Source organism: Pogona vitticeps, chromosome 2 (assembly GCF_051106095.1).
Source record: "Pogona vitticeps strain Pit_001003342236 chromosome 2, PviZW2.1, whole genome shotgun sequence".
Classification (NCBI taxonomy): domain Eukaryota; kingdom Metazoa; phylum Chordata; class Lepidosauria; order Squamata; family Agamidae; genus Pogona; species Pogona vitticeps.
This window is the reverse complement of record NC_135784.1, coordinates 169,179,733-169,199,337: the sequence shown is the minus strand read 5'-3', so window position 1 is coordinate 169,199,337 and position 19,605 is coordinate 169,179,733. Positions and strand designations below refer to the sequence as shown.

Here is a 19,605-nt window from a genome sequence, read left to right as displayed (position 1 = left end):
CTCCCCCAAATGCCAAGGAGCATCATAGGACATGTACATTGAATAGTTCTATGCAAAGCAGGCAGCAAACAGTCCTTGAAGGCTTTTTCTGGTCCTTCTCTCCCACACACATCCCCGGGATCCTAACTGCTGCAAGGCCAGTGTTCTCTCCCCTCCCTTTCACTTCCTTGCATGACAGGAGGAGGGGGGAAGGCTCCGTCTGGCGTTCTAGTCAATCTGTCCAGGGTGGGATAATTTGGCAGCAACCCCCCCTCCCTTGCACCATGAGGGCCCCATGACAAAAGTTTCCCAAAAAGCAAGAAGAGGTGTCAAGTGCAGTGCAAATTGAAGAAGTGACGAGAGAATGAGGGCTCTCCAGATTTCTTTACTTACGCTTGGTCCAGACATAGACAGGGAGAGAGTGGAGAGGGAAACCTTTTGCATCAGGGTAGGTGCAGGGACTTTAAAAAAAGAGACTTTTTTGCTATGCAGCCCTCTAAAGCTATTCTTGTGGCCTTTGAAGCCCCACCCCATTTTTCCAGAAAATTGGTTTTAGCAGAAAATCTGTGTATCAGTCATAAGTGGGTTTTTCCCCGTTTTGTCGGCTGGAGTGCTCTGAAAATTGCCCACAAAACTGGGATTCCAGACTAAATCAGGCCGCATGACAAGAGACCCCCCCTCAGAGTCAAGGATTCAGAGAAGGAAGAGCCGGGCATCTGTCTGGCAGCTCCCAACCTGATTAGGCCCAGTGTCTGCTGGCAAAGCTGCATCTTATGAATGAGTTTGGAGGCCCAGTTGAAAGATTTTAAATAATTTGCCTCCATAGTTTTATGCCATTGTTTAAGTCATGACAAGTGAAAGAAATGCCTAATGGTTTAGGTCTCTGGCTGCAGCGCCCCATAGGGTTGGGAGTTTGATGCCCCACTTTGCCTCCTTGATGGGGGCCACACTCGATGACCCCTTCCAGCTGCGCAGTTCTGAGATGGTGATGAGCATAACTTAAGCTTGCTGTAAGTGACATTGCTACATCAACCCTGTAGAGTTCTGTGATTCAGATGATTTAGACCCCATTTTCCTCTTTTCTCTCTCAGAGCTGGGACCTTTGTGTGCAAGTTCTTTGGGGGACATGTCCCCGCCATGGAGCTGAGCCAGGATGACAAGCGCCTGCTGGCGCACATCACTCTGGAGCTGCGTCAGTACAACCGCTTGTTGGAGAAGGTCAAGTACGTCCTGGGAACATAGCATGCGCTGGGAGCACGCTGCCTCTGGTTGAGTCAAAATCTGTATTGAAGGACCACAGTGCAAAGCAGCAGGGTGTGGGTTCAAGCGAATGAGGGACTCCCTCCCCTGTGTTTTCTCTCTCCCCCCTTTCCTGGAGGACAGCTGAGCTGCAGATCATCCCCAAATCAGCCTCAGGCTTGTGAAGTAATGAAAAAAAATTTTTTTTAAAGGGGGGGGGCCTTTTCATTAGCCCCAAGTTAAAATTTTGTGAGAGTCTCTTCAAAGTAATCTTAAACCCATCACATGTGTTCTATCCCAGCCAACTTTGGAAAACTCTGAATATTAGCATATTTTTTTGCAATTTTCTACTAGGGCTTTTTAAGAAGCAAAACCTACTTGAGGCAGACTGCGGTGGGTTAAACTACAGAGGACAGGCTATGTCAAATTTCTAAATATATCTGTAGATTTTTATTTTGTGAGATTTTGAAAGAAAAAGCTGATTTACCCCCCAAAATGAAACCCTGAACCCGTGATTCCCTGGAGGTGATTCAGATCTGCTCCAGGGGCTTCAGAAATTGTACCCTTGGCGCCCTGGCCCTTCTCAGCAATTGGGAGGAAAATAAACGGTGCCACATTCTCCTTTCCCCTGGTTTGCCTTGTCCTCCCAAGCGGCTGTTCTTCTCTTGCAGGATCCGGGATGCTCTACGCATCATCCTGAATATTGCTCGCCATGGCAACCAGTACCTCCAGGTCAATGAGCCCTGGAAACACATCAAAGGCAGTGATGTGGACAAGTAAGCCTTGGAGTCTGGGACAACGTTATTGTTATTATTTTAAAGTGTATTCCACCCAGAATGACACCCCTCCATTCCCACACTTGGGGCATGTCCTCCTTGGGTTTGGATCTGCTCCTGGGACAAGCTCTTTGGGATCCTACGTTGGCTGCTTCCTGGCCTTTGCTCTGTTCACACTGGAGTCAGCCAGCTGTGTTTTGCTGTGGAATGCCAGTTTGGATGCTGGGATCAGGGCTCCCATCACTTTTTCTAGCTTTTGCTCTTTCCTCCCCAGAGAGGGGGATTAAAATTCTCTTTTCTTCCTAGGAAGCGGGCAGGCACTGTGATAGGGGTGGCTGTCAACGTCGCGTCGCTGCTGTCTGTCATCCTGCAGCCCTACATGCCCACCGTGAGCGCTACTATCCAAGAGCAGCTGTGCGTTCCCGCCAACTGCAATGTTGTAACCGACAACTTTGTCTGCACCTTGCCTGCTGGTCATCAGATTGGCACAGTAAGTGCTGAGTTGGGGGTGGGGGGCTGCCATGAAACTGTGGTATGGTCTTTGCTCCTCTAAAACTCTCAGTGTAGCAGACAAGAGGGTAGACCTGCTTCTTGACTTCATCGGCTCAGGCTGGTGGTAGAAGATGGCTGCACCAGACTGCTCTTTCATACCCTCCATAAAATAGATTTCTAAGGGGTAGTGGTGTTAGTCTATAGTTTGTGGCATTAAAAAACTGTGAAGTGTTTTGTGAGACACTCGTTTGCCATAAGCTTTTCTGTCACCTGCTTGATCTGAAGAAGGGAGCTACAGTAAATCAAACTTGTTTGTCTTGGACAAACAAAACTCTTTGTTAGTTTTGCTATAACTAACTAAATAAAACATTTCATGGAAAATATTTTTTACCTACACCTAAAGTAACAAGTTGCAAAGGAAAGGTCTCTGATTGCTTTAACTGGGACCTGGAAAGAACATGTAACTGCTACCTTGGCTCCTTTCAAATAATAAACATGTTTCCAGTTAATGATGGGAAACAAGTGGAAAAAAATATGCCCCCATTCTACCAGTGACCCAAGTCATCTGCAACAACAGATTTTTTTAAAAAAAGTTTTCAATAGCTCTTCAGTCTGATCTATAGCCATCAATCAGATCTAAAGCATGAGCTAAATGTATTCACTGGAATATTTTCAAAAAGGTACCCATGGACTTATGTGATGGTGGCAGATATTAAATATATAGCCTAATTCTGAGGCAGAGTTTTTTCTTTTCATAAATTACTTTGAACTGTGTTGGCAAAACCTTGATGTTGAAATAGAGTGCATGGGTAGGTTAAGTAGAAATCTTAAATTCTGCCCCTATAATCTGAACCACTTGCTGAATTTTCACTTATACTTTGTTACTGGCTGTGAAATTCCAAACGTTTATCTGCAGCCAGGAGGGCTATAAACTTTAAAAAGAAATGGTTGGGTGATGTCCAGTTTTCTCTCGACAAGCCTAAAAGGATCCACAGCCCTGTATGCCTGTAACAAGTTCAGATGACACCTGTAAATATTTCACATGACTCCTTAATTTTGCACCAGGTAACCCCTCTGTTCCAGAAGCTGGAGACTGAACAAATTGAAAGCCTGCGTAAGCGCTTTGGTGGTGGCCAGGTAAGGAGATGCAATTGAGCGGATGAAAGGGATAGTAACCTCTAGTCAGCAAGCTTTTGTCCCTGAACATGTCCACTCCCCGTACCTGAATGAGAGGGCAATGAAAAATAGTTGGTGTGTTGTAGGGGCTCTGAGAAAACGGAATGAGCCTCTCTTCCCAGAGAGGTGGGAAGAACTGAGTGCCCTTCAGGGATGCGTATAGGAGGAGCATGACCAGGTTTTCCATGCAGCCTCCACAGCAGGAAGGCTGCTTCCCTGTTGGGTCGTCATCCTCCACTTGCTCTCTCTTCTCCAAACTTGCCCTTTGGTGACAGTAGCTAGAGGGCTTTTCAAAAGTGCTCTCCTACTGGAAGACCAACAAGGTAAACTCATCACGTCATTTGCTGTTGGCCCATCCCTCTCTGCTTTCTACCCCAGTATTTAATAGGGTAAAGATTTCTGCAAGCCCGGAACGCACCCAGCCTCACCCACAGTGGAGGCAGCTGCTGCTACTGCATCTCTGTTGGGTTTGTTTGGTCTAGTACACTTCAGTCCAGGTTGCACCTGCAGGTGGCAGGCAGGTGACTGACAAGCCCTTGTCCTTCGATCACCCCATTCCTGCAGAGGTCGGGAAGGACAAAGCAATATGGCCTAGCGGCCTGACAGAGTGACCTGTCATGGCTCTGTGTGACTCTGGGCTCCAGGCTTGCCTTCTTCCAGTGAGAAGACACTCGTGGAACACTCCCATGTTCCAAAGCTGGCTGGGGTAGATCTCAAGAGCTGGACAAGCCTTACGTTTGCCCTTTCACACTCGCACAGTCTGCTCATTTTGGGGAGGCCCCTTCTAAGCGCCCCCCCATTACATATTGAATCCAAAGAATGTGTGTCATAGGATTCAGGCTTTGGGAAAAGAGCCTTCCACCTCTTTTCGCTGCCTTTTCTTTTCCTTTTCTCCCCTTTGCTCCTTTAGTTTGGATCCCAAGCTAGGGGTCTGTCCAGCATCCACAACAGCCAGGCTTGCCAGTGCTCCTTAAGTGCCTGATCAAGGTTGACGGGTGGGGTGACATGTCTTACTGGAAGTGGAGCAATCCCTGCTCCACCCCCCCACCCCATCCCTGGATGAGCAACCTGTTCTTCCTTCCTTCCTGCTCCTCTGGTTGGGGGAGGGCTGTTCTGGTTTTCAGCACTTGAGATTGCTTGCAAAGTTCCATTTCCTCTGCTGCCGCCGCACCTAATTCCTTGTCTCTTTCCTGACTCGTCCTGCTCTTTGTGGCTCTTCTCTTTCTCCCTTCGGCCCTCTTCCAGCTTGAAGATCTCCTACGGCAACCACAGGTAAAGCCTGCCCTCCTTGTCCCATGTCCTGCTCCCTGCAGGCTTTCTTGGGGTACTTCAGGGGCGGTGGGCTTGCCCTTTCAAGCTCAGATCAGCAGTCCCCCCCCCTTTTTTTTTTTGGACTTCAGCTCTAATAAGGCTGGCTGGCAGATCCAGGGAGTTGTGATAAAAAAAGTTTTCAGACTGATTTGAGACACACAGCTGCTCCCAATTGTGCTGGAGCTGATTTAAACGAACCTGGTTTCTTCCTGCATGAAGTAGCCATATCTCTGGTTTATATTAACCAGACAAATGGTTCTTTTTGCTACAGGTTAAACCAGAATATGAGAGGGGGCACAATACACTACCTGCCCCACTCTTGTTCCCTCCCTGGGGCTTTGAGGGTCTGGTTATACTTTTGGTCCTGCAAAGGGATCAGAGAGTGATCAACGGAGGTTACACCTGACCTGTTATTCAAGCCACTGAGTTGAATCCCTTTTGTTCATTGGCCCTAGGCGTCTGCTATCTGTGGTGCCTCTCCCTCTCCATAGGTTAATAACAATCACATGCCGTTGAGTCAATTCTGATTCAGGGCAACCCTTTTCAGGGGTTTCTAGGTAGAGAGTACTCAAGAAATGGTTCGCTCTTCCCTTCTTTGAGAGGGGGGCACCCTGGAGACTGTGCCGCTTGCCCAAGGCCACCCAGGCTGGCTTTTCCTCTCTGGAAGGCTCAGTGAGGGATCAAACTCCCAACCTCTGGCTCTGCGGGCAGATACCTAAACCACTGAGCTATCCAGCAGCGCCTCCGTAAGTTAGCCAGTCATTTTTTTTTATTCCAACCATATATGACAGTGTTTCAGTTTTTCCTTTATTGCAGGGTTGGGGAACCCTCTTGCTGTTGCCTGCAAACGCTACAACAAAGGAATAATTGAAATAGTCATATGGTTGTTTCTGTTACTCTGTGCTTTGTGTGAACTTTCCAGAGGCAACTGGCTGGGACACTATTGAATACGTAGCGCCGTGTTAGATCACACTTTGGTTTTGTCCAAAATGATTCTTTAAAAGCAGAGAGAGGGAGCACCAAGTTGCCAGATGTTATTTGGACTAGAACTCCTTCCGTATCCAGTGGCAAGAGACGAAGGGAGTATAAATCTGGCAACAGCAGGAGGGCCTAAAGTTCCCAAACCCAACAAGCCGCGCAACAAAGGAAATGCTCGACCCATTTCCAAGTTATCCTATAGGAAGCGCTTCCTCCCCTTTCCTTCTCAAACCCGTTTTTCACTCTCCTGCTTAAGGATGCTTACTGTTCCGTTGAGTGGCCGAGGGCTTTCCAAAAGATACGCTTTCCCTTGAGTTAGGCCCATGAGAATCTGTGGGACTTGGCTCACAAATCTTCGCTGATTATTTGGACTTATTCCCGTTGTGACTTGCTACACTAACCAGCATTTCAGCCTGTTTTGCAGAAACCTCTTTTCAGTTTCAATTAGATCCCCCCAGTGCAGGGGAAGAGGTCTATTGCAGTGGTGAATTCTTTCTCACATCTGCTGCTTAATGAGACATTTAAAAGCCAAAGAAGACCTGCCGAGAAAATGTCTTTTATAATTCTTTTAACTCTGATAGTCCATGCCTTCCTGCGTATCCTTTTCCCACTGTGGCCCCTTTTCTTGCTTATACTTAGGAACTGCCTAGAACAGTGGCCTTCCTTCTCTTGGAGAAGTGGCCAGGAGGCTATTCCGGTGGTGGCTTTGGGAACAAGACTTCTTATGCTGCCACTCATTTATATTTTTATTCCTCTGCCCTATAGCAAAAAGCAGCTACAAATAGTGGAGCACCCATGGGAGCAAAGGAACTTCAGGAAGAAGTCACCAACCAGGTAAGGCGGCTGCCTGAAGCTTTCAGGAGCAACTTGTCAGCCTCACTGGACCCACTGAATTAATTGCCCAGTGGCTCTTCCTAAGCCAGCCCTTGGAGCCTCCTCAGATGCTGAATTCATCAGTTTTGTTAAAACTTTCAAAAAGGCCAGGTTAGGAATGGTTGCAAGGGTCTGTGTGTGTATGGCTGGCTAGTGCTCTTTGTGATTCAGGTACAGAAAAAATTAAAAAAAAAACCCAAACAGGTTTTGAGGCTGGAAGGGATCTGGTCAGCCTCATTGACAGCTTCTGCAATAAAGAGGAGCTGAGGCGGTTGGTCCCATCGACCTGAAGCTTGGAAAGCCAATCCTTCCTCACCTCCGCAGTGAAGAATTCTTTGCTACTGTTCTGTGATGTTTTCCAACTGGAGCAAGCGACATCCATGTTTGATAATTCAAACATTCAGACCCACCACCATTGCACTCAAGCTTGCTTTTGAGATCCATCTGCTCAGTCATTTTTCTTTAAAGTGTCTAATAGTAATGAGTGAAAGGAGCTAAGTATAGCTCAGTGGAAGTGTTTATGGAATCGAAGTCCAAGGCTTTAAATCCTACTGGGGCCAGAGTACATGTGGCTGATGCCCTGGGCTAGCCTGCACAGTTCCAGAGCGAAACCGTTCCCGAGTACATTATAACTAGAAAGGCCTTGGAACGTTTGCTGTAAGTCAGAATTGACTTGACAGCACATGATTGTTATTAATGAATTAGTACAGATGATTAGGAAGAGGCTGGAAACATCCTGGTTGGAGATCAAACTTCACTGCAGGGGCAGAAGAAATTATCTGACACAAGCCTTGGAACCAAGGCAGCCACTTGGAGACCAGGGGCTCAGCTAACCACAGTTCTGATAACCAGCTAGTTTTATCCTGAGAGCTTAGCTGGAATCACATCTGATCTTGTTAGCCCAGTGTCCTTCTCTGCACAAGGCTTTCCCATACTAACACCCGTTTGTCTGTTTAGGATCGCTACGTGCAGCAGCTGAAAGCACAGAAAGCTGAGAAGCAACAGATTGATGTGGCCACCGCCAGGTTGGTGGAACTCCAGAAGCAGCTCAGCTTAGCTACAGGGAAGGGGAAGAAGAAAAAGTGAACCCTCCTGGATCTTCTCCTTTGAAGACCCTGAGCCTCATCATCTCGCTACTGCTACTGTTTCCATCAGTGATGGGAATGGAGGATTTTCCCATTTTCCACACCACTCTTACTATTGTTGTTGCCCTTCTGCCTATTTTGTAATCATGTATAATCTGAAATCCTTTAAATTACATGGTTTAAAGTATGTTTTATTTGTTTATATATAGACATTTTAAGTACACACGCATTTGTCTACAGTTATATACATTGAGTTTTCTTTTATCCCAAACCCCCTACATAATTGGCAAGAGGCAGGAAGGGTGGTGAAAAAGCAGTTCAGGCAGCTGCCAAAGGCAGAACCATTAGATGTCAGTGACTGATGGAGGTGTCTGTGGCCACCAGTCTCACAACTAGACTGCAAGGGAAGTCTGCCACGCTGGGAGTGGAAATGAGCAGAAGCGCAAGGTGCCTGACACACACGTCACACACCATCCAGTGCCTTCACCTCTTCCTCTTAATGTACTGTTTTCAAGTCCTAGATGCTCAGGTCTGGGAAGAGTGAAGTCCTGTTTAGTCCACAGAACATGATTCAGTTTAGTACTGACAGGGGATGGGCCAGCATTATTAACTCTTGAGGTTCACCATACGCTGGATGAGTGCTGCTCTGGTCGCCTCCACCTCCGCACTCAAGCGCTCTATTTCCCGCTGGAGGTGCTCATTCTGGGCTGTCAGCTCAGCTACTCTGCGCTCATTCTGCTGCTCCCGCTCTCTACCCCGCCGCCTCTTGCTTCCTTGGGGCTGCCCGCTCCGCTTCCTCTTCTGACCAGTCAACACTTCGTCATCATCTGTACCAGTCTGCGGAGGAGAGCTCTGGCTCGAGTCTGAGTCAGGGGGGCCCCCCACGGGCTCCTCGCCTAGAAGTTCTAGAAGGTCAGCTGTGAGATGAGGGCTCAGGTCACAGTTCTCGGCTACTCCGCTCCCACTGGCCCCCAAAGGATCTGAAACATCCAAGTTCCAAAGGAGAGCTGTATCATCCAGGCTGGGTTCCTCCTGCAAGAGAATGGAGCAAGGGTGAGTGTGGTCAAGAAGCTTCACTCCCTCCAGCTTCCGCTTTCAGTGGGCAGAATATGAATGCTTGGACTGTGGGTTTAAATCATGATGGGTGACTTCCAGAGGTTCAGAAGCTGCACATCTGGATCTTGGAGGGCTATTCTTGTATACTCCCATTTTTGGGCTGCTCCTGAGCTGTTCCCAGGGATGTCTGGCTTCTGAATATGTACTCTTTTCTTTCTTCATAGTTTTGAATGGAAAATGTGGTGATCACTGCCCACTAAAAGGCAGAAGACCACATTTAAAAGGATAATTTTCCATTGAGGGTGCCAGGGGCTGCATGCAGCCAGTACTTTGCTGTCCCTGTGCACAGGCATCAAGCTGAGTAAATTGACCACGGAGCAATTGCCACCCTAGAGTCTGCCTTACTTTACGAGGTTATTAGAGGAGGGAAGTTCCCTCAACCTGCCACTTGAGTTTTGGAGGAAGGGTCCGAGAGGCAAATGGGATTAGATATAAAATGTTGGATGATACAGGTGGATAGGAATGTATTTGCTCACAAAAGTAAAGAACGCCACATGAAAGACATCTAATGGCCAAGTTGTCCAATGGGACAGCTAGGATCTTGGGTGCACTCTGCCCTTCCTCTGGTACAAGCTCCAGCCCCTGCTGCACACTCCCTTCCAGCATGACTCTCTTCTGCTACCCCTGCTCAGGACAAAGTCCTACCGGGCTGTCACATGCAAGAACATTTCAAACAAGGAAGTAGAGGAATTGTCAGCACGCTGGTCTGATGTCTACTGGGACATCGCCCATAGTACTTCCACCTTCGTCTGCTGTGGCTGTGAAAGCAGGCGGGTGCATGCTGAAATGCTTCCCTAATAGGGCTGCCTCTGCTTTCAAGCAAACAGAAAACGAGGTGCCCCGACATCCACAGCCAAGGCCGTAACCTGTGCCAAATCAATTCTGCACAGTTTGCATGTTGGAAAGCAGTTGGTGGCTGTTTTCTTGAAGGTTATAAAAACTTGAAATCTCACATTTTCTCTTTTTTCCTGTAAGGAGGACAGAGCAATTAAGTGGAACAGAAGATTAGCAGTGTATGTGTACATGCCTCCTTAGAAGCAACTATTATTGAATGGATTAGACTTAACTGTCAAGGATGTGGTACAACTGCATCTTTATCAGACAGCAAGTCCCACTGAGTTCAGTAATTCCTGGTTTTGGTGGACTTTTTTCAGAATGGGTGCATTTTTGTACCTAGCTCTGTTGGCTAAAACATTCTGTATGTTTTCTAAATATTTTCCCATATTTTTTGAAATACAGTACATCCACTTTTATAAGCTTTTTATCAAGCTGGGAGCATGGAAATATAAATTTCCATTTGTTAAACTGCATTTGGATCCAGGTGATGCTGACTGGCTATTTTGACATTGTTGGATTTTCATTTCAATGTTCTCCCCCCCCCCCCCGGAGAAAAATGTACACAGATGATATCCTGGGGTGCATCTCCATCATGCGCCTGGCCATTCGCCACATTGCACCCCAGCACCTCATTAATTAGTCGCAGCAATTCCACAAACACCAGTAGGATTCTGGTCTTTGTATTCCAAAACTTAATTTTTACTGGAATATTTTAACAAATGACAATAATAAACTGTATTTAGCTTAGTTTTTATGCTAAAATATCAACATATGATTAAGACATATTGCATCAACTCATTAATTAACTACAATTAGCTGTGGCAAGTTACAGAATCCATTTATTTGCTGCCTTTTTCCTAAAGGATCCCAGCAACTTACAGTATTAAAAGAAACAAAAATTAAAAAGCCAATGATTATTACAATATTAAAACAGCATTAGATAAATATATTAAAACTCATAATAAGAGCAAGATTAAAAATACAAACACAGAGAACATAATCCCTTTAAAAAATCTCCTTGGTCAACCAATCATTTAAAGGAAAACCTGCCTGAGAATGGTCTTTGCCTGCTTGTAGAAGGACGGCAAAGATGGGTCCAGCTGGGCTTCCAGTGGGAGGGAGTTCCAAAGCCTGAGAGCAGCAACAGAGAAGGCCCTTTGTCCTCACCATACGTGACTGTGAGGGTGGTGGGACCCAGAGAAAGGCCTCTCCTGATGACCTTGGTACCCCAGTAGAGTCATAACACCAGTAGGATTCTGACCAGTGTATACTACCGTGTTTCCCCAAAAGTAAGACACGGTCTTATATTAATTTTTGCTCCAAAACGCACATTAGGGCTTATTTTCAGGGGATGTTTTCTTTTTTTCATGTACAACAATCTACATTTATTCAAATACAGTCATGTCATCTGGTTGCTGCACAATGGTGGAGGGCAGGGTTTCACTTAACAGGGGCTTATTTTTGGGGTAGGGCTCATATTACAAGCATCCTGAAAAATCATACTAGGGCTTATTTTCAGGTTAGGTTCTTCTTCGTGGCCTCTTTTCGGGGAAACGGGTACTACCGTACACTATATTAACATTGTATTGATACATTGTTCATAGCAGGAAAAATGAAGGTGCTAATGCTTAACATATACATTTTAGTTTTTCAACATGGTAAGAGATCACTGCTGGGGCAGAGGGGAGAACAAGACTCTGACTGTTTTAAATGTACCCTGTGCCTTGGTACATACAATGAAAAGGAATGGAAACCTGTAGTGAGCAAGACATGCCCATGAAGGCTGAAGTTCTGACTGGTTGCCATTGATTATCCCAAGGGTGGGGCATCAGTGATCTTTCAGAAGCTCTTGGATTTCAGCTTCTATCAGCCACTGTCAACTCTAAACACAGCCAGTGTTCAAGGACGATGGAGCCTGTAGCCCAACACTATCCAGAAGCCCACAAATTCCTCAAACCCAGTTTGTGCCCATGAAAAACTTAATGTCTTAAAGTGTTACAAGGACTTTTTGTTTTTCTATTTCGAAGAGCCTCCAATTCAGGTATGGGAAAATGGCAGAGTGGCCCATGGTGTGAAGCCAACGCATGGAATGGGGAGAATAAGCGTGGGCACACACACACCCGCTTTGATGTCCAGCATCCATGAGCCCAGTGAGTTTCCTGCAACTCACCAATTCTGGACCCTCCACCGCAGGAAGGTCTGTCCTGCTGGATACATCCAAGGAGAGCACCTCCTCCAAGTCCTCATACCAGGCCTCCAGCTCCCAGGTGGGGACTGGGCTACCCACAGAGAAAGGCAGCGGTTCTGCCATCATGGTTCAGGTAAAGCCAGGCTGTATCTAGAAGAAAAAAGAGGTGGGGGATGATCAGTACACTGCACATCCCCTCTTCTGTCTTCAGTTTATGAGTGTATCAAGAGAGGAAAATAGACAGAAAGCACACACCCTTGCAGCTGAAAGGACTTTATTCAATGTGGTGGGATCATCTGCCATGGTTTCCAGATACGATGACCAAAGGGAAGGTGTGATGGTTATTGTAGCCCAAGAATATCTACAGGTTGATAGCTTCTAGACTAGAATACACTACTCTGCCCTGCATCAAAGAAGAAGAGCCCTATGGCAGGAAATACTGCTCTACCCATAGGACCTGGCACTTGCTGTCTGACTCAGGGTAGGGCCAGCACTGCCAATCAGTACTCCATGAAGCAACTGTGCAGTAGCCACTCTTGTCTTTCAAAATCATTTCTTTCTCTCTTGAGTGCCAGGAGGTGGAATGGATTAGATCACGGCTTCCATGGTCGAAGTAAACCGCTGGCCATAAAAACAAAAGTGCATGGATGATCTGAAATCATATACATTTCCGATACTTCTGAACAGGCTTTGTTACCTGCCTTTCCAAGGAAGACTGCGAGCTGTCGGTGTCTAATGCAGCAGGCCTGTCAACGCTTTGCTCGCTTACCAGCTAAGTAAGCATCATCACACAAATGACAATTATCCCTTCAGTCCTTTATTCTTTAGGTGCAATCCACTCAAGATGTTCTCTGCAAGCTCTACTGAAACAAATCAGTACTTGCAAAAATCGTAGTTGTGCTTCTCTACAGCACACGTGGCCAAAATGAAGCTTTCTAGATTTTGCTGGACTGTGACTGCCATCATTTCTCACCACCAGCTTCTGCCTGAAAGGGCTGACAGAAAGGCAGTCCAACACATGTGGCGGGTTGCACCCTTTTGCACTTTTGATACTTGAATGAAGTGAGGATCTGCCCTTAGAGCTGGATGTTTCAGACAGGTTTTTAGGGTGCAAGTTTGACTGGGTGGTGTGGACAGCCAGCAAGGCACACTGAATGGATGCAACCCTTCCCACGCACCTTCCCCTGGTCTCAGATGTAAGCAGAAGAAAAGCTTGCAGCTATGTCCAAGCTTAGATGCAAGGATGATGGCTGTGCCAGGTGGGAGAACAGAGATGGATCAGCAGAGTCAGGTCCTTTTTGCTTTAGGCTGTCTAGAGCATTTCCTTTCAGAAGAGAGAGAGGCTGGCTAAGGCATCATCCAGACACTGCTGACATTGCTTTTCAGGCAGCAGCTTTGCCTGTTAACTTGTTACAAGCTCAGAGCTTTTGGCCAACTTAGCTCTTACCTCACTGGTTCTTGTGAGAAATTGTTCTAAAATATTCCGGAGACATTTAGGAGTTGGAAGTGAATCACACAGTTTGGAGCAAGTGCCAGCATGGAATCATGCAAAATCTCAAATATACTTAAGGAGGAAAAGTCACTAGACAAAGGAATTCACTTCCAGGCAGGCAGTGCATAAGAATGCCTTCCTTAATGTGACTCTGAAGGGTTACCATTGTCAGTCTTCCTGAATTAATCCCACCTCCGAAAAGACTCTTCCCACATAGCTGGCTCTGATATCCCTTCTCTGGTGTCACCTGGCCCACTGCACAGGAATGCACACGAGGGACTCTCCCCACTTTGGTCACCACCTCCAAGCCCACAGGATTGGAAACTCTTCATGTTACAATTAAGTGGTGAGTCATCGGTCATAAGACGGGCTGGGAGTGCCAGCTGGGCATTCCTGCAGCCTCCAACACCGAGTGTTTCCTTTCTCTGTGGCCTTGGGGCAGCTTGGGACATGCCTAGGGTGGAAACCACTGCCTTTCACTTGAACTCCACTCCGACTTGGCAATGAGGTGTGGCCACACGGCACAGGCTCTCTAAACCGAGGCCATCATTAGTTTGCTGAACAGAGGAAAACCACAGAGGCTATGATGCTGGACAGCTAGTTTGCATGACAGAGTGACATTATACATACCCAACTGTTCTCATCAAAGTGAAGCCATGTCCTCACCTGCTGCTTTCCACAGCCCAGGGGTTTCCAGATGTTCTAGGACAACAGCTCCTGGACATCCTGGCTGGCATAGCCAGTGGTGAAGGCTTCTGGGAGTTCTAGTCCAAGAACATCTGGGGACCCAAGGCTGAGACCCAAGGCCGGGAACCACTGCCCTAGGCTATGCTCCGGAACAGCCCTTCCCTAAAACGACAACCCTCAAAGCTGATGGATTACAACTCCCATCATTCCAGCCAGCCAGGGATGATGACAGCTGTAGTTCAAAACAACTAAAAGTAACAGATTGCGTTGCGTGCGCGTGTGAGCGCGCATGCGCACACACACACATGCACACACCGGTTACTAACAGCTACAACAGGAATATTCAAGCTCTGTTCTCAGGGCCCTATGGGCTGTCCCAGTAAGAATCATTTCCAAAATGTTGCTTTGGACATTGCCTGCCCCTTCCAAATTCCACCCTGGAACAGGAACAAAGACCTTTTCATGGAGACTGTACTCCTTGCTCACAATTGCATACAGGCCTGGTCACCGCCTCATGCAAACTGAAGCAGGCCCAAGATAAAGCATTTCAAAAAGACCATATATTGCTGTCTAAAGCAACGGAGAATGTTCTGCACAACCACTCCAATAAAACCTGACTGGCACTTAAATAATATTTCAGCACTGGCAAGGACAAACTGCCCTCCCACCAGCCCCAAAAAGAAGTGCTAGTTTAGCACACACCCAATTCTGCCCTCTGACAGAGGAGAAATAGTGGGTGGGGATTTCTGCCTGTACTGCTCCCAAGAATCTGCTGCCTAAGGCAAATGTCTCATTGCGTCCAATGGCAGGGCTGGCCTTCTCCCCAAACCTTTTACATGTTCAGAATTCTTCCCTCGATACGCCAAACCACCAAGCCCCCGTCTTTGCTATCTTTGGGAATGTTACATTGCAATCCTTTTTATAGTTAAAACAACATCTCTAAACTGGTGCATATGTTCTGTTTTAAAGTGTCTTATACTGACATACCCGATGCTGTTCACTCTGAAATGGTTCTTACTTGTGGTTAGCTGGGCGTTTATTTGGAGCACCTTGTAGAGAAAGCTACCTCGGAAATATTTTGATTTCTGAACTTTGGGCAGAAATGAATACAATAAAACCAAAGTTGGAATGCTTCCTAATATGAACACAGCTCTACCAACAGGTAAACGGAAGTTATTCTGGGCTGTAGTCAGAAGCACAAAAGTCAACTAATTCCTGCAGTTGTTACACAAGAACACCCAACTTCCCATACTGTTCACATACCCACCTTCTCCTCTGCCCCCACTATTCCAATCCAATTCAACAAAGTTAGCTGCCTTGGGTCCCATTTTGAGACATGAGATAGCTGAACAAACCAATGAGAACACAGCAAAGCCTTCTGGTTCTTCATTAACCCAACTGCAAGCACCCTTTTATCTAATGCAAAACTAGCAGGCCGTAGGGCCTCATCCCATGTAGGTTTACTCTGAGGTAAATCCCACTAAGCTCAGCAGGCTTCATTCCCAAAGAAGCACCAGACTACAACCCCTAACAGCACACATCCAACATGAATGATGGTTAGTGCAACTATATATTCTGCCCCTTGAACAGGAGTAGAAAAAATGGATGGCCTCTCCATATACTGTCGGAAGGTGATTACAATAGTTGCATTAGTTTTAACCAGCAAAGCTTATGGGGAAAAGATGCCAAGAGTTACCATGCAACTACATCTGGTGGGACTCCATTTTGGGTCACATTCTCTCTCCCCCCCCCCCAAGTGTTTCCCTCTTAGTAATGTGAGCCATCTTGCCCGGGTTCTTACCTATTTTCAAGTGTGGTGGTGTATTCGGATGCGATTCTTCATTCGAAGCTGTAGGGAACAGGAGACTTGATTATCATTTACACACTGACACCACTGCATGTTTCGACCTTTTTCACTGCATACATCCTAGAACAAAGCTTGTAAGAATTACTTTTGGGGGGGGGGAATGGTGGTCAAGGGAGTATGAGAGCTTAGTCCAAAAGGACCAACATCTCCCAAAGTCTGTGTCATAGCCAACAAAAGAAAATACACCCCAGCAATTAACTGTCATTTCCAGCTGCTCAAGAGGATGGAATGCTACTAGGACCATTTATTTTGAATGATTTAGAGTAATAGTTCCCAACGTCAGGTCCCCAGATGTTCTTGGACTAAAACTCCCAGAAGCCTTCATCCCCAGCTGTGCTGGCCAGGATTTATGGGAGTTTAAGTCCAAGAACACCTGAGTTAGCCAAGGTTGGAACCCACTGATTTAGAAACTATAATTCTGTGTGCTAAAAGTTAGTCCATGTTATTCAAGAGAGAAATAAGATACTGATTGGGTCAGATCCAGGATTCACTTCCCACCAACTTAATGTACATCCAGCTGATTTGGGGGGAATCCTTCCACCTCCTTGAACCACAGTTCATCACATTCAGCAGGCTTCTTAGGTTCTCTGTGCAGTACTTTCAGTGAGCCAAAGGGGCTGCCATGGGGAGAAAGGGCCAAGGAGTCCTCCCCTGTTAGACCAGGGGCACACACACACACACATAAAGAATGAGCGAGCGAGAGGGAGAGAGATCTGGATCCAACATATTGGATTTGTTTCCATGTATCCCCGCTTTCAAACAACTCGGAGCAGCAGACGACAATGCTGCACACTTAGTCCAGTTTGACAGCTCTTTTTAACTGCCATGGCTCTGCCCTATGGAGTCACGGATGTGCAGTTTAGTGAGGAACTTAAGAGTTCTCCAAGTAGCAAGGTCTTGTTCAAGAAGTGCACCAACACGTTCTGGCCCAGAACTTTAAGCTCATCACCAAATTACAAATCACATGATTCTACTATACGGAGTAAATCATATAGAGCTACTAGCTAAGCATTTCTATGGTATCATCTCAAGAACGTTCTGAAGCAGTTTATGCTGAGACAGTGAATTCCCAAGGTCAGGCTGTCAGCTCCCTGGCCAAGCAGAGACTGAACCGAAGTCCAAACCCAACCCTCTAATAACTCCACCACCCTGCCTCAAAGTTTATCTGAACCAGGATTTGACCCCTTGCCTTTTTTCAAGCTTTGACGAAAAATCAAATCTGACATAACACTAAAGAACTACGGCTTTGTCCTTCAAAGGAACAACTGAATATACAGTTTGCTGATACCTCCGATTCTTATGAGACTCCACCACAGCCTAGCCCTAAAACTGGTACTTTCCAGAGGCATCACGGGCTGTGATTCCTATCATCTCCAAGAAGACTTGGCCATGCCAACTGGAAACAATGAGAGCGAGGAGTCCCAACACCACATCAGCAGAGTACAAGATTGAAGGAAAGGTTGCTCTACCCCCCCCCCCATCTCACTCTCCAACTGGGAAGACATAAGCATTTCACCGGACCGACACCCACACCCGGTACTGAAAAAGCAAAGCTAAGACACCAGGACAAACCCCACAGGAAGGCAACGGGCGCAAGGGACACAACACAGATTTTCATCAGCCCTGAGTGATGCAACAAAACAGGTGAGTGAGGGATCCAGAAACTGTTATGCAGCCTAGGAATGAGGGGGGGGGGAGGGTTGAAGAGGAAGACCAGCTCCCCAAGGAGGTATGCAAACAGGCATTCCAAGTCACTGGACTGCCTTAGCAAGAAAGGGGGGGTTGCATGGAAATTCACTGTGCCATCACAATTAACACACATTAACCCTTGAGACGCCCTTGTGGCTTCCTCCAAACCGCTCCAGTGCTGTTTCTATTTGACTTGCTCTGAGAGTTATATTCTTAGGATAACTTGCCAGAGGGAAAAAAGCACACTATACAATGGCAGCAAAGGATGTAGCCTCATAGTTGGCAGAACGCCCACCATCCCAAGCTATTTTAGAGCACAGGAAAAACCTAAGGGTTCTTATCCACTAGGACAGAACAGTTCCTCCCAGAATGGAAACAGCAATGCCAGCGTCAGGACCTCTTCTAGACAGGGTACCGAGCAGTATCTAGAACTGGTCACTTTTTTTCTTTTCCTGGGACTGTTCCTCTCTGTGCCATCAGCACACATTTGTTTGAAGAAACTGTCCCCTTTACTACAGTAGTAGATTTTCCTGCTATATGGGAAATCTTTTTCGCTCTCCATCAACTGTGCTGGTGATATCTAAATAAAAACAACCCCCCAAAGAATCACTTTGTGTAACATCAAGATCCTGCCGCAATGTCTGCCAATTTTAATTTTTCAAATGAATTTGTATCAACTCTATAAGACGAACCCTTTATTTGTATTAATTGCGTAACACGACCCATGGAGATTTTGTTCTCTTCGGGATGAATAAAGAAGCGCTGCTCAACCGGGGCACTTCTTGAGAGCAACGGGATGAGGGCCCGTCCCTTCTGCCCACGATCGAGGCTCGCCATCCCGTGTACCCTTGATGTACTACTCCGTGGGAGCTGAAAACAGAAAGGTTTCGAGCCGAGCAACAGGATCGGGTTACGCAAATCCAGAAACATTGCTGCTCCCGCCGCCTTCGGCCGCTAACCCTCCGAAACAGGAATTACTGTATCAGTTTTATTTCTGAATTTTTGAACTGAGCAACGGACGAAGCAAATAAAGCAGGGATCTTCTAACCCCTGGAAAAAAAATATTTTTTTGCTCTCTCTCTCTCTCTCTCTCTTTTTTTGGTCCACTCCATTCAGTTCTCCAACAGGAAATCCCTTCCCCTGTAACTACGCGCCCTCCCCCAACTTTTATTAAGGGCAGCAAACCCAGGCGTCCGAGCGCGGTCCCTCTTCCCTCCCTTCCCCCCTCCCCGGACTTCGCACCTTCCTGCGCGGCCCCTTCTCGCCCGCGATCCTGTCCCCCACTGGCTGGCTTCGGCTCATTCTCCCTTCGCGGCTCATCCTCCTCTCGACTCGGCGGCTGCTGGCTTCCAAATGCCCAACCCCTCCTCCTGCTCACGAGTTCCCGGATAGTCCTTAAAGCCGGCCCCCGCTGACGCAACTCTTGCGCCACCTCGGCCCAATCGGGGAGCCCAGACCCTTCCATTGCACGGGAGGGGAGGGCCCCGCTCGGCCAATGGGCGTCGTCGCCGTCCCAGCTTGTCCCGCCTCCCCGAGCATGAGCGGTGCAGCCGCGCTTGCTTGAGGTGCTGGATCCTGCCGCGTTGCACCCGGAAGTGACTTCTCCCCAAAATTACCCCCTCCCCTTTAGGGTCACGAGTCTTTAAGAGGGTGAGTCATGCGGAGAGGATGATGCAATGCTCTGGCAACCGTTGACGGCGGCGTTGTTCGTTAAGCCCACGACCTGACCTTGGCCCTCGTGGATTCCCTTTACCGACCCTGCCTTGCTTCCTTTTCTCTCCCACCGCCCATGTCAAAGAGCCCCTGCCCAGAGTGTCCCT

General features: G+C 47.2%; 2 protein-coding genes across 3 annotated transcripts in view; one reads left to right on the top strand and one right to left on the bottom strand.

The window, feature by feature from the left end:
* MARS1 (methionyl-tRNA synthetase 1) overlaps positions 1–8,152 on the top strand; it is a 27,569-nt gene extending 19,417 nt beyond the window's left edge. Inside the window, exons 16-22 of one of the 2 annotated variants that reach the window (XM_020778538.3) lie at positions 1,071–1,202; positions 1,890–1,994; positions 2,301–2,484; positions 3,552–3,623; positions 4,908–4,934; positions 6,717–6,785; positions 7,782–8,096. In XM_020778538.3, coding sequence (XP_020634197.3) covers positions 1,071–1,202; positions 1,890–1,994; positions 2,301–2,484; positions 3,552–3,623; positions 4,908–4,934; positions 6,717–6,785; positions 7,782–7,910 — 718 coding nt within the window. In that variant the 3' untranslated portion in view covers positions 7,911–8,096. Of the gene's footprint in view, positions 1–1,070; positions 1,203–1,889; positions 1,995–2,300; positions 2,485–3,551; positions 3,624–4,907; positions 4,935–6,716; positions 6,786–7,781 lie in introns of both variants that reach the window. The other variant, XM_020778532.3, reaches the window with a different exon arrangement.
* Positions 8,080–19,605, bottom strand: DDIT3 (DNA damage inducible transcript 3). The gene is made up of 4 exons (XM_020778549.3): positions 19,028–19,605; positions 16,031–16,078; positions 12,033–12,200; positions 8,080–8,941 (listed from the first exon to the last, which is right to left on the bottom strand). Exons 3-4 carry the CDS (start codon positions 12,174–12,176, stop codon positions 8,516–8,518), a joined length of 570 nt encoding a protein of 189 aa, XP_020634208.3. The 5' UTR covers positions 12,177–12,200; positions 16,031–16,078; positions 19,028–19,605; the 3' UTR covers positions 8,080–8,515.